Below are 15,281 nucleotides of genomic sequence, written 5' to 3' on the forward strand. Positions count from 1 at the left end.
TGACTAGTTATGTAATTAGGTAGCATGAAAAAAATTAATCTGAGAATCTCCAAGCGACAGCAAACAACATAACCTTGGTTCTGTCCAACTTCGTGGCATTCGCATATTTTTAAACTCTAGCTAGAGTTAGCTGGGACACCCTGTATAGTGCCTACAAGGACAAAAAGCCTGGACCCTACAAATGCCAAGACAAGAACACTAAAGAGAAGCACTAAGTCGGTTTAGATTGCTGAAGCATTCTTTCAAAACTATATATACGTTAATTTTGTGGCAATAGGTTGTTTATTAAAAGAGAAAGTCAAGGTCAGTTTCCTTTCTTGAATTTTGCATCTTAACCTCAGTGCCAGTATATCAGTGTGACATCATGCATTTCAAAGCACATGTTTGTATATGGGCCATTGTGGGCTCGGTAAACGTTCTTGAAACTTTCCGAGTTCAGTATTCTGCTCTTCCAGAATTTACTCCGTATTTACCAATAAGCAATTAACTACGCCCATTGAAATCCATGACATAATGTTGAGCTGGTGCAAAAACTTCAAGCTGGTGGCGCCACCAGTTTTTTTGTTTTTCCCCCTTTACAGGGTTGCCAAGTCTCTATTCAGGGCAAGAGTGGCTTTCTTTGTGTTGTGCTAACTTTTCTCACTAGTGCCCCCTAAAAATTCACACAGGCTGAAACTGATATGTCCAATGGCACGCTCACACAGCCAAGTTTTATTTCTGCTTTTCGGTTCCAAGCTACACACTCAGACAACTAGAGAATTAAATCTTAAATTGTGGAGTTTTACGTGCCAAAACCACAATCTGATTATGAGGCACGCTGCAGTGAAGGACTCTGGATTAATTTTGACCACCTGGGGTTCTTTAACGTGCACCTAAATCTAAGTACACGGGTGTCTTTTGCATTTCACTCCCATTAACATGTGGCTGCCATGGCTGGGATTTGATCCTGCGACCTCGTGCTTAGCAGCGCAACACCAAAGCCACTAAGCAAGCATGGCGGGTCGAACTAGAGAATTCTATTGTTTTGCAGCATCCACAGAAGCCAACCAAATGGTCTCATGCTTTACAGCTGGCTGCAAGAAAACAGCTCTATTTCTGTTTCATCAAAGTACAGTAGAGCTAGCTAGTAGGTTGCCACCTGGCTGGTTTTCCAACGACACAGCCATTTCTTTTTCTGATGATGTTCGAATCCCACACCAGCCTGCCATTTTCCAGTATGGTAGTGTATATTATTTTTGTGACTGCTATTTTGTTTCATGGTAAAATTGTGTGAATGTATTTGTCCCTGAATTAGGACATTATAAGCTGCATCGCAAACACTCTGTTGGGTGTTCATACATTGTAGACAATTGTCAAGACACAAGTGCATTTGCTAATTCCTTCAACTTTTCACCACTGCGTTGCGTGACAGAGCTGTTCACCCTTTAGCTTCCTTTTTTTCTCTTCTGAGCTTTCTCTGACAAGTCCAAACACATCCTCTGCATCTCTCCAATACATGTCCTCAGTAATCTACTATTGCCAGTGCTTATCTTGCCAGCTGACACGACCAGTTCGGGCTACATAAGTGAAACGGACACACACTGCTCAATCTCCAGCCCCCACACAACCCCAACTACATGACTGACGAGTGCACCAAATTTTATATAGTGGCTTCGAGTAAACTTTAATTGCATAAAGCTTGTAATTGGCACATTGCCAATTTAGTTTGCTCCATATATTTTGTTTGTATATTTACTTACAATTCTCTTTGCAAAAACACCCCCCAACCCCCACTCTATACTGGTTTCTTGGCAAAGATGGGAACCCTGGTTGATGCACAGCTGTCAATGTGCGTGGTGCAAAAGGTATACTTGTTCTTTCTTTCTCTCTTGAACTACAGACTTTTACAACTGTGCGCCAACCAGCCCAACACCATACTTTCCTGAAACAGAAACAGCTTTTTCTTGCAATCCTTGGCCCGCTATCTTTTCCAACCCATGAGTCATGACCCATAACCCATGCCCCACATCCCATAAACATTCTTTCTTACTTCAGGCACGCAAGCTATAAACAAATTGTAATCCTGTGTTGGTCACACGTAGTACTACTGCAGATTGAGAAACTCAATTCTGAGCCTTGTGCCCATGCGACACAAGAATTCAGCAATCTCACCAATCCTGCTTCCCACAAACGTTTCGGTGCCACTAGCGCATCTCACATTTACATACATGGGGAAGGCAAATATGCAGCAAGACATAATTCACAAGCCATATTAACAACAGTAGATACATGCTGTAATTAAGAGCATGACTTGAATCAGAAGATCCACACCTGGCACTGTGGTTCTGGCTTGGCATGAACTTATTTTTTCTCCTCCTCCTTCTGATGCTACAAATGAGCCCCATCCTGATGGTGAAATTTAGACACCATGTGTGCCCCATACAAAGCTACCACTAGTGGAAACCATCCACTTACCTGTGGTGTCTTCGGAGCATGACAGCATCAGCTCTTTTCCAGGCAGGAAGTCAAGGCCATACACAGGTCCGCTGTGGCCTCGCAGCAATTTGCTGTCACTGGCAGAGTGAAACAAAACACTTTCTTCAGGCCGCCCCAACAACAAGTCCCCATAAACCAAATACCTGTGTGCAAAGGAAAGGTTAGTTGGGAACTTTATTTCTTACATGAAACTGCCCACCCAACTCGGTAGACCAGTGGTTATGTGTTGCACTGCTGTGAGTTCGATCTTGGCCGCAGCGGCTGCATTTCGATTGGGGGCAAAATGCAAGAATGCTTGTGTGCTTAGGTTTAGGTGCACATTAAAGAACCCCAGGTGTTCAAAATTATTAATCTGGAGTTCCACACTACAGCGTGCCTCATAATGAGATCCTGGCTTTGGCACATACAACCCTGTAATTAATTTTCTGATGAAACTGCCATTACAACTTCATTTACAATATTTCAAGAACTGATATTTAAAATGGAACTCAAAGATTTAACTGGCCTATATTGCATACGTGCATATGTTGAGGCCAGCTATTGGTATAAGGCTTCATTTAAATCAACCAATTTAAACATTCTGGCCTCCCAGCGTAGAGCAATGCGGCCAAATGTGGCTGATGAGAGGAAATTTGCAGGCTTAAGCAGCCATGACAATAGTTCTTGATATTGCCACTATGAGATACTCCTACAGACAGACCCAGCTGCATTGGATTGTGTGTATTCATGGGGGCTCTCTATTCTCTGCTCTTCTGCAAAGTATCTCCAGCTTTATAATTTGTAGCTGTATTCATAAAGCCAAGATACAAGGAACAGATTTGTTTCCCTGTTGCATCTTTTCACAAGAACTCATAATTCTGTACTAGATTATTCAACTTTCGATGACTCAAACAAATATACGTGGTCCTCAGGGCTTTGAGTGAGTACCAACTAACTGCACATTAAAAAGTCTGCTTCAACATAAAGTGGACGATAATGACGATGGTCTAAGTGGCTTTCCCCTTTATATTGGGTGTCAGTGAGAGTTTAGACCAGGTACTCATAAGAAGAATCAGGTAAAAGAAAATATAGAAGAACACAAAAACCCCGAAAGTAATGAAAAATGAAAAGGAAAAAACAAACAAACATTTTTCAGAGTGGCCAGACAAGACACAGTATTAAAGAGCCACAAAAGAATTTATAATATTTCGAACATATTAAATGTCACCTTGGCCTCACGACTTGCTACATTGTTGCAAATGAGTAAAATGGCAAGATAGCACTGGAGGGCCACAGTGATAGTGATACACAGTCTACATGGAAGCTTTGATCTCAACGTGGTGTCTACAGCAGGCACCAGTGGTTTTCATTCCATAATTATTGGTCAAGCTTGTTGTGGGATTCAGTTTATACAGGCCTATTGACAAGATTCTACCAATGGGGATTGTTCTAAATATTTGTGAAATGTTTTACTGCTGAAATATAAAATGTCAATCTAATGAAATTCACAACTCTACACAGTTTCTTGCAGCAAGTACAACTTCAATATCAAGGTTTGATGGTACCTAAATCATGGCAAATTATTTGCAATGCATACACATCCACCCCGCCCCCCCCCATTATAAAACTATAAAACAACGATGAACACCTAAATGTGCTCTGTAGCACTTTTTGACTGAGGCCAATTTCTTTAGACATCACGACTAGCACTGCCTCCAGCAGAGCTAAAACTAGGTGGATCTCATGTATGATGATGATTATCTTTATTGGCATCCCTTTTGAAATGAGACAGTGACGAATAATCACCTGGCCTGCTTGAACTATACTAGACACGGAGCAGCACAACACGACAGAGACTAAGAATTAGAAGACACATACACAGTGCTAACTTTCGACTAAACAGTTATTTATACAATGACAGTGGATCAAAAATAAATCCAAGGAGACAAACATATAAAGATGCAGCACAGAACTAACACATGTCGTCACTGCAATCACATCGCACTCAAGGTGGCTATTCTAGATGCATCTTTTCTTTCTCCGATAAGGCCAAAGATGGAAAGCTAAAAAATGTTTCTTTCATTTTGCCCATTTCATGTGCTTCGATTATCCTGCATGTCGCTCTGCCCTGGGCCCTACTAGAATGGTCATGTTTTAGTAGACTGGAGCGCGGTCGCAATTCCGATAGTGAATTCCTAGAGGACCTGACAGTGCTTTTTCGACACTGGCCTGTTTGACCTATGTAAACACTATTACATGACAAAGGTATAGAATATACAATGCCTTGAATGCAATGCACATGTTTTCCATGGTGCTGTACGGCACAATCGGGCTTCTCTCTCCTGGCTGCATTAACCTTTTTTTTTAACCTTTTTTTAACTTTGAATCTCAATGCTTCTGGAAGGTGGATGTTCCCTATGGTTCTTGCGGGGTTAATATCTAGGTACTCCATTACTATGTGCTGAGTCGTCTCCTGACTTTTGCTGCAGCAGAGACATTCCTCATCCTGCAGCAAATATTTGCTCCAGTATGCTTTTGTCCTCAGGCAGCCAGCTGAGGTCTCAAATAGCAAACCATTGATTGCCCTTTGTGTTATCCTACAAATTTTTGCTCCCAATTTCTTTGTATAGTAAGGAAGTGTGCCACCATATTATGGCAGAGAACAATAGTGCCACTGTGCTGACACTATGGCTTCCAAGATCCGGTGTTGCAATGGATCAATCTACAGTAGGCTGAACATGAAGAATGTTGAGACAAGTGCTTTCAAAACCAACATGTACACATGTACCAGCAAATCACTTCGATGTAGACTCCCTCTTCCTTCATTACTATTTGTACAATGTGAGTGACACATGTGAATGCATGGTCTAACAGCACCTTTGTTCTTAGTGCCTTTTCTCATGACTGACGGGGACCTAATTGGCAGATTGACCTTACTAGATAAGTTTTACTATATACAGTGTATTCACGTCCCTGGCTTCTCCTCACTGAGGCATGACTTCCTTGTCATTGAAACTCCTCAACCTCTTTTTCCTAAGGTGTGAGTGATAACCACGTCTGAAAAAACCAACCAGCCCATTTCGTTAATAGTTCATTGCTTTGGAAGCCCACACTCAACATTGGGACAGGGGTGACAAGGAGGTACTTTGGATAGAAGATCAGAAAAATCCTTCTCCTGTACCTTTTCCAAAAGGCCAGTCTATGCAGTGAACCGTCTTATTTGTCCACACAGCTGACAATTTCGGTTGTTCGTACATGTGGTGTGTGACCATAGCATGCTCATTACTGCTCAACTGGGGCACTCACTCTTCTTGCCAGGGTCCCATTTATAAAAGGACTATTTCTTCATTCGCAGAGGGACAAAGGACAGTGGCATGCCGCGTTTTCTGGGAGGAACATGTCCTGCACTCTCGACTCATTGCTGACCATTCGAATACCACAGCTCAGTGCGCTGATGGTCAGAGCAGCAAATGCATCTCTTTGCATCAGCACAGCGATACACCTTCGAGTAAAGTAAGCGCAATGAAAAAGAAGCAAAGGCTATGAAAACAAGGCCTTCTTTATTAATGCCATTTGCTTGAAAAGCTTTGACTAGACGCATTGTTCACACAGTCAAACGTGGTTACAATGAAGTTGTATCCAACATAAAAATGCCCATGTTTATTCTACATTTACTAGAAATGTGCATCCACAGATCTCCAAAATAAGTTCATGATCAGGTCCATGCAAAAATAAATGCAAGCATGATGCCCCTGATGGGTCAGCAAAGAATCACGGTGGCTTGCCATGCCAATATTTAGCATGCAAATTACGCTGAATTACAACAAACACACGCTAAGCACTCTCATTAATATGCAGCCAGTGATTGATTCACCCCACAGGATCAGCACATTGGCTTGCCAATGTGCTGATCCAATGGCCTGGCTTGGACCAGCCAAGCCAGACTGTTGGCTAAAATGTGCAACTTCAAGTTGCTCTTGCTGAGTATTTCACATTCTCGCTGCCAGAGTACATACAGTAGATTTCTGTTAATTTGGCTCCGATTAATTAGATTCTCTGCTTAATTTGATCTAAACCAAAGGTCCCAGCTGGCACCCATGCATTTCTATGGACCCAAAGTTTTGTTATTTCAATCCTAAAATTGGCCTTCACCGGAATAATTTGAACTTGACCAAATAACACACACATACCTGACCCCTATGATGAACTCAATAGTGACCCCTTTAGTGGCAGCGTCTGTCTTGGCGGGGCTTAGAGCACAGTGAATGCATTGAACACACGGCATCTGTTGTCGAAACCACCTATTTTCGGCCTGCCCTTGGAAGGTTTTCAAGCAATAACTGTAGCTCACAATGCTTGATTATGATTCTTACTTTATTCCAAGGCGCACCTATTTTTTTAAAAAGAACATTGCGCCAAAAACTGCCTGCACGGTGCAATTGGGTACGAAAACAAAACCGCTCTCGCAACGTTTGCATATTTTGCCGCAAAACACAAATGTATTCTGGCGAAGCTGACATTAAAAAAAACCAGCCACTATTATACAACAATTTTTGTTTTGGTTAAAAAATTAGCTGCGCATTAGATTTTTACTTTGTTTAGAAGCTTTTATGTAATTTCTACATTAGTTTACTACTTTGGACAAACACAAAGTGGGCGCCTTTTTGATTCGGGAGCATGTCGGAATCAGGTAAATACTGCCAAATGAATCAGCAGTGTTTTTTGGCATTTTGTTTCTGCACCTTGTTTAATTTGACCTGCTGGATAATTTTATCAGTTTCGCCAGTCCCGTCAAAGTCGAATTAATGGAAGTCGGCTGTATTTTGAGTTGCAAGAAAACAAAGATTTGCTTAACTGTAACCAAAATTATCTAGGATTTAAATTTTTAGTTTCCTTATAAGTAGCAGAACATTCATTTTAAAGTAAAGTATAAGAACCCAAAATTTATATTCACTTCATTATATCCAACAATTCATCATATCGTGTTTTGGCCGCATTTCTTAGACTGTGACACAGCCCTTTCAAAATGATGCATCCAAGGCCGACATAAGACAGTCTTATATTAGACAAACCTTTCGTCAGGGGTGTCAAAGTGGTCTGTCTCATCAGCATCACAGTACAGCCTGACTTTGCTGATGTCCACATCAGGTGGATCAGTCCGGAGAGGACGTGGCAACAGACTCCAGAGCCGTATAGACGAGTCTTCGAAGCCACATGCTAAGAGGCTGCCATCTTCTGCTTGTGACACTGAACAGAGCCTGTTCGTGTGCAAAGTATGGCAGGATAAACTTCATCAGACAATTTCAGAACAGGAATTTTCTATAACATCAGTTATCTAATGGTCAAACTGTACTGTGCGAAAGCAAAATATAGTCAAACATCAATATAACGAACACTGATATAATGAACTACAAGAATATAACAAAGTAAATTTAAAGTGTTTCTTGCCAATGTCAGCATGTAATCAATATATGCTCATAACAAATAATAGATATACAGTTAAACCTCGGTATAACAAACTTCAATATAACAACATTCTCGATATAACAAAGTATTTAACTTTTCATAACCTCTTGTCGACAGAACACCATGTATTAGAACCTCAATATAATGAAGTGTGTTCGTATGCCATGTCAATATAACGACATTTCACTGCCGCCACAAAGGAATGCCAAGACAATGAATGGAAACTTCCGCCAATGCTGATGGTCAAATGATTGAATTACAAGGGGCTATTTGCAAACGCACCTCTCAAATCATGTGCCGCGCGACAAGAGCGACCACTGAAGTGGAGCCGCATCATGTTCTGTATATAAAGCCCAAGTGTGACAAGATCCTATCGCGCCCCGCGCACTGTGTGCTTTAGATGTGAGTGAAAGTGTGCGAGGGTGAGAGAAGAAAGATGGTGGCTTCACGAGTGCTGCCTTCCTGTGCCAGCAAAGGAAAAGAGGGGGAGGGGAGGGAGCTCGCAGTAGCGCAATCAAGCACGCGCGAGGGGGCGATAGGAAGGGGAGTGGGGGTAAGTCTGTGCATGTCTCGTCCAGTCCTAGGCTGCACATGGCTGTAAGTGAGGCTGAGTGCATACGCAGTCACGCACCCTGCTTTACAGGTAATCTGCCGCGTATGCAGAAAGTGGGCATGTCAGGATGTTGTGGCATCACGTAAGCGTTCTTATCGTGCGTTTACTACTGAAGGTTGCGTAATTTCGAGTTTGGGTGACCCATTGGAGCAAGAGGCAGATGAAGCATTCGCTCAAAACTGCTTTTCCTGATAGCGTTGTCCCAGTGTGGGCAACACTATCAGCTGCAGGGGCGGAGTGCATGTGAAAGCATGGCTGGCTTCGCCTAATTCGTACCACCGAGAAGATATCATCGAGGCATATGCTTGAAACCGTATCAATCATCGCCGACTCCCAAATTTATCAAAATGAATTGTTTTCTCATTCAAATTTGCTTTTCTTCGATTGCTTGATAATTCAGAAAATTCTGCGGCACCTTTCCGTGTAAGAAAAATTTATCGGTGACTGTACTTATTTGCATAAAAGGTCGAATTTTAATAGAAAATTTCAAGGTTTCGCTATATTTAAGGTATCTTCATGTCAGATGTCATTATAACAAAGTTTAAATGTACAAGCCAGACTCTGGATATTCACAATGGCTAAAGCCAAGGTTTCAGGAATGGCCCACTGCCACGGAACAATGTTGTATAACAGCAGTCCGCGCAGAAAATTTGTTTTGTTTTTGGGGGAGAGAAATTCGTGTTCAAAATTTGAGAAACAAGGGAATCGGCCCACCCAACTACGAGAAACTTTTCAGAACTGTAGATGCAATGAACAAAACTGAAATGCCATCGTTATGGCCTCTTAAAATCTGATCACCTTTTACTCGTTTTTTACTGACAGGCTACCCAGGTGGCCAGACCTTTGGCTCTGAATGGCATCAGACGTACTGAAGGACATGAAAGTGGTGTTTTTAGCACCTAGTCATCGTCTGTTATGTGTTCAATACTACTGTAGAAATAAGACAATATACTATATTAGTTACAAAAATTGTTCTATTTGAACAGCACTACTTAGACGAACTGGGAACAAAGGAAGTAATAGTAAAACACCACACCTTTACATTCAGCAAAAGAAGGTGCCTAATATAACTTGACATTTGCTGCTACAAGTCCCACTTTGAGCTCACCCAGACAGTCGGTCATTGACTGTATAGAGGCAGATGGAAGGAATACAGGGGGCCCCTTCCTTGACATTTTTGATGGCCTGACGCAAGGAGGTTAACGATTCCTTGCAGAGTTCAGCAGAAGGTGTCTGCTTAGTATCAACGCTGATCCCTCTGGCTGCTGTTGACGATCCCAAATGCTGCTGCGGACCCAGGGCTTGCGCATCTCCATTCATTTTTTCATAAGGAAGCTGTACTGCAAATTGAAGGGCAGAATAAGGAAGCATGCTCAATACTGCATTCATTTATATATTCATAATTGTGGGCTTCTTTAGTGGAGTACTGCATGATTTAATAAGCAAGTTAGATAATTTGTGATCTAGTAATTACAGAGCCATGTATTACCTAACACAGTGCATACAAAGTATCCAAGATTAGTTGTTAAGCTATTGTATTGGGGCGAAAAAGTTGAGTAGCGACGTTTCTGTCCCAGACGGCACCCGGCACCGGATTCAGGTAGACCTCATCCCGAGAAACATGAACCCGGAGTTTAACAAGGAGAGAAGAGCGGCGAGGGCCAAGGCCCTCATCGGCTTTCACGCCAAGGACGAGCATGCAAGCTTTGTGGATGCGGCAGAATACCAGGGAGACTGCGCGGTGTTCGTAGCTACCGGCATCGAGGCGTCGTCCGGCGCGACGAGGGCAGCGGCGAGCTTACGGGTTCGCAAGCAATGTCAGGTGGAGGAGGTGGCCACTGCCCTGCGCATTGCCGACCCCGGGTGCCAGACGGTGTTGTGCGATTCGCGAAGTGCAGTGCGGAATTATGCAAAGGGCAAAGTGTGTGGTGAGGCTGTGTGCGTTCTGTGCTCGGCTGACCTGCTACGAGAGAATCGATATATTAGAAACAAATGGTTCCCCGCGCACGCGGGTAACGATGCGTCGGAGAAGCACGATAACCACAACGAGACAGCACACGCAGTGGCGCGAGCGCTAACGAACCGCTCCGCTGCAACCGACCGTCCAACGTGGTGTAGTGCCAAGGACCGCATGACGACGTTCAACGAACTTACGCAGTTCCACCGCCTGGCTCGAAGGACTTTCCCACCCCCCACCCGGGGCTGAGCCGAGCGGAGGCAGTGCTGTTCAGACAATTGCAAACTGGTTCCTTACCCACCCCAGTGTTAATGACTCATCTATACACGAAATTATATGTGAGTGTTGTGTGCCGCGTGTGCCAGCGAGAGAGGGCCACCCTGACGCACATTCTATGGGATTGCACCAAGTTCCCCGACGAAGCTGGGACAAGTACAACGATTCTGCCGCGACTCGCGGCTGCGGCGGAATGCTATGACCACGAAAGCCAAACCTGGGCCGTCCAGCAGGTCTCGGCGGCTCTTGAAAGACAAAGGCCGAGCGAAACCGACGGAACGTTGCCCCTTAGGGCGACCGACCGTGGGAGTAACACGCGCTGGAGTTGAGTAGAGACCACCCGCTGAGAAGACATCAGGGCCCGCGTCACAGCGCCATTTAGTCATGGTGTCGTTCTGCAGGTGACTACATGAAGTTGTTTCTCTCTCTCTCTCTCTCTAAGCTATTTGTTTTTCAAGATATGCTCCAAGACCCAAAAAGCATGCCAAGACTTTACACTTGATCTTGAAGAAACAAAAACAAGCCAGAAGAAACCAACATACATCACGCATGCAGAAAAAATAGAGAACACCATACAACATTTACAACAATGAACACAAGGAAATAAATGCCTTGAGATTGCACATTTAGCAGCAGCTGCCTGCAGAGAGTATGTGAAGCATTTGCAGGGTTGTAGCATTGCAGTCAGCACGCATCCCTGAACCATGTTGCTTGTCAATCACAGCTATGCATAGAACGTGTCAGATAATAAGATCATGCCAACTGCGCCAGATGCCATGATTATGAGTATATTCCATTGCAGGCAATCTCTACCCCACCCCCATCCTTGGCCTTCTAAACAAGTATGGTTACCAAACAAAGCAGGGTCAACTAGAAGTACAAGGTGCTTAATTTCTTAATATGGTATACAAGAAACCTTGAAGCTGTTCTAACATACTTTGTGTAGTTGATGTATGATCATCCTTCAAGGAACATTATGAGCACAAGTTGCAAGCATTTAAAATGGTCTCACAAAAGCTACCATGTCACAGAAGCCATTGCTGCACGATTTCATTTCATGCAATCTGGTGCTTTGCACAAACCTCATCTTAATCATTTCCCCTTTCCCATATGAAAATCAGGCTTACACAGACCTTGTGCTTTCTACATCCGTGATATATTTGAGGTCCATTACTTGCGTTCTAATGCACCAAAATATTTTAATGCGAAGCATTCTTTGCGAACTTCAGGCATTTTGAGTGTATCAATCTATCTATTTAGCCTCCTACACTGTGATGTCATCATGTTCATTTCTTCAACTGCATATATATCAATATAGGCATGGGGCAGCGTGACATGCATGCATACATAACATGAACAACATGTTATATTTGACATGGCATGTATGTCATGACATAAATGGTATGAATGCCATGATGCTGTCATAGTTGTTTCTTTAACTATATATCAGGATATGAATGAAATGCATGCATGACCTGACATGCGTGCATGATGACATGACATAACTGCCATGTCATTAATGACACGCATTTCTTGACATGGCTTTCATGATGTCATGTGTGCCATGACATGATGACAAGACATACAAGCGCATATCATGTCATGACAACACATTTGTTATGACATAAATGGTACAAATAAATTGATGCTGTCATGGTCGTTTCTTTAACTCTACATATCAGGATATAAATGACAACCATGTGCACACGACCTGAAATAAATGTCATCACATGAATGATACATGTGTCATGACATGAATTCCAAGAATTGCATGACATGACATTAATGACAAGACATGCATGAGGATGTCATTCTATGTCGTTCTTGTCATGATATGCCCACATCTTGCCACACATATCCCGATACACATCCAATTAAACAAATGACCTCGATGCCATCATCTCAGGTCATTCATGACAATTACATCATGATATGCATGCCATGTTATATATATAACATATATGCCATCCTGATACATAACTTGTTAGAAAATGAAACTGGCATGAATGACAATGAAGTCATGACATGAATGACATGCCATGCATATCTGACATTAATGACATGTCAAGCCATCGATATAATAAATCTGTTGGCATGAATACCATGGTCTGTACGTCAAGTCACGGCATGATTCCCATGAATGACAAGAATGAGATGAATTCATGACATGCATGCATGCATGCACGCGGGCATAATATTGCCATGACAAGAACTTATGCCGACCAAGTTGTCTACTAACTTGGGTTGATGACTATATGCTTGTGTTCATGATGCTGTGATAGTTGTTACGTCATCATTCCAGCTTCATCATCTGACTCTTGTCTTCGATTCTCGCATGCCATCTGTGCTCGAACCAGGTGGCATGCGTAAGAAAATCCTGACGTCTCGGCAGCAGAACAAGTTTAATTCCCCCAAGCATTGATTTCTGAGTGCCAGACAGCAACTTGTCCCTGCCAAGGCTTGTACTGGTCTTGCACGGCCCTTCTCATCGTCACCGGGAGGCTGCTTAATCAAACATCGAGGCATGCTCTTTCTTGGCGCACACAGTGTCCAAGTAAGACAATGAGGCATCAAATTTCACTGTGAAAGTGTCATCACAGCTCAGCCACGGTTAGCAGCTGCACCATGCAACTAGTCCGAATGGCTATAAAAGGACACAGGATTCCTGTTGTGCGACAGTTTCACCCTCAAGTCACTCGTTTGTGTCCTCGAAGTGATACCACATGGTTCCATCAGTGGGTGTTTAGCTTCTGCGTTCCTTGCCTATCTCGCACCTCCATGCCGCTCATTAACATCAATTCTATCATTCGTAGAAATCATTCACTCGTCTTTACCATCGTCGTCGTCTTGCAGCTGCCGTCACAGACATGCACTCGCACTAACTCTACTTCACTGTACTCACGTCAACCACACAAATACTGGAGTTACACAAGCACATTGGTCAACCTGGTAAAGCTCTGTGGAACCTGAAGCAATGCTGCATAGGCAGCTTCCTGCAAAATGCTTCGCATAACATTGATTCCCACAGTGCAGGGAATCTTCAAAACTTTATTTATTTATTTATTTATTTATTTATTTATTTATTTAGAGAAGGCATTAGTGCAGGGGGGGGGGACAGTGAGAGAAAGATGTATTAAATTGTTCAGAGAAATAAGTAAAGAATACATTAAGTAAAGTAACATCACGGTGGGAACATACAATAAGCGAACATTTCCAAGCATAACAGCTCAAGCTGTATCTAGCTGTTAGCATTCTCTTTTGTAAGTTTACTTTTTCTTTAACCGACCTTAATGCTTTTTGTCTGTTTGCTAGCTTCTGTTGGTTTTATGTTGTGCATTCTGGTTATGTTAAGTGCAAGTCTGTAAAGGCATTCACAGACAGTTTCAAAAATAAAGATTATGAAACGCCATCAAAGCAGAGCTGTTAGCAGATGCAGCTGTTTTTACAGCTTGTTGCTGTGACTTGTTAGTATGATTACCTTGTTGCTATGGTTCTATTACATATAGCCTCAAGACATGCAGGGAAAAAGCTTCTGTTGCACAGAGGTCCTTGCTCTGGCGACTCTTTATAATTTTTTCCTCAGAATTGCTTTATGGTACAGCATAGTACAGTTAGTATGTTCTTGTTTACTGCAGTATAATTGCACTCTATACAAGAAGTCCACTGGTGCCCCTTTGGTATCAATTTTACCCATGACGATACTGCTTGCAACATTGGACAGAGAACCCAGATTTGTGGTAATGGAGATCTTAGATTAAAAGAAATATGCAATAGCTAAAATGCTTTATCATGGCTGTCAGTACTTTCCAGTGCTGAAAAACAGTTTAGACAATGAAGTAATTTATTCATGACAGCTACTTCTGTACTATATATGAAACGATGAAAGATTGAATTAATAAAACCACACCCCGTAAACATGCATGTTCTCACCATCAATGTCAATGTGAAGGTTGAAGACTTGAAGCAGGATGAGATTGTCACTATCCTGAAGAAAAAAGAAAAAGAAAACAATAAATTAGATTACAGGAAAGTCTGCCCCTCTATGAGACAGCCTATCAGACAGGACGGGATTTCTTACCCTGAGGAAATTTAAGACATATTCCAAGCTGTCATCTGAGAGTTTTACAGAATACTTGTTTTCTCTGAAAAACAAAATGAAATGGCTTCATTTTATAAGCATGCATGTTTTTATCCACTTACTGAAGCATTGCATACAATAAAAGTGCTTAAAAAGAATCACAATATCAGGTTTAAAATTTCCTTTCAACTTTGAAATATGCCAGTTTACAGGGGCACCACTATTTTCCTATTATGTCAATAACAGTAAGCCATAATAATAATTAAAGTAGACGTCATTCAATTTTGCGAGTATTATGAAGATGAGAAAAAAGGTACTTGTCTGTAACAAAAATAGGTGGTGCCAAAACTATGCTAAGTAGCTTCCAGAATGCAAGCATAGTGTATGGGATATCAAAATAAAGTAAAATAAATGTATTCACAACTCATCGTTATTTC

General features: G+C 42.3%; 1 protein-coding gene across 2 annotated transcripts in view; it reads right to left on the reverse strand.

Annotated features, from left to right (window-relative positions):
* Window positions 1-15,281, reverse strand: part of LOC142579311 (TAF5-like RNA polymerase II p300/CBP-associated factor-associated factor 65 kDa subunit 5L) — a 34,235-nt gene that overhangs the window by 16,153 nt on the left and 2,801 nt on the right. The window contains exons 5-9 of one of the 2 annotated variants that reach the window (XM_075689377.1): window positions 14,845-14,908; window positions 14,697-14,751; window positions 9,642-9,873; window positions 7,527-7,712; window positions 2,455-2,552 (exon numbers count right to left, since the gene is read on the reverse strand). In XM_075689377.1, the coding sequence (XP_075545492.1) occupies window positions 2,455-2,552; window positions 7,527-7,712; window positions 9,642-9,873; window positions 14,697-14,751; window positions 14,845-14,908 (635 nt within the window). The remainder of the gene's footprint in view (window positions 1-2,454; window positions 2,553-7,526; window positions 7,713-9,641; window positions 9,874-14,696; window positions 14,752-14,844; window positions 14,909-15,281) is intronic. The other variant, XM_075689378.1, reaches the window with a different exon arrangement.

The sequence above is a fragment of the Dermacentor variabilis genome, chromosome 4 (genome assembly GCF_050947875.1).
Source record: "Dermacentor variabilis isolate Ectoservices chromosome 4, ASM5094787v1, whole genome shotgun sequence".
Lineage (NCBI taxonomy): Eukaryota > Metazoa > Arthropoda > Arachnida > Ixodida > Ixodidae > Dermacentor > Dermacentor variabilis.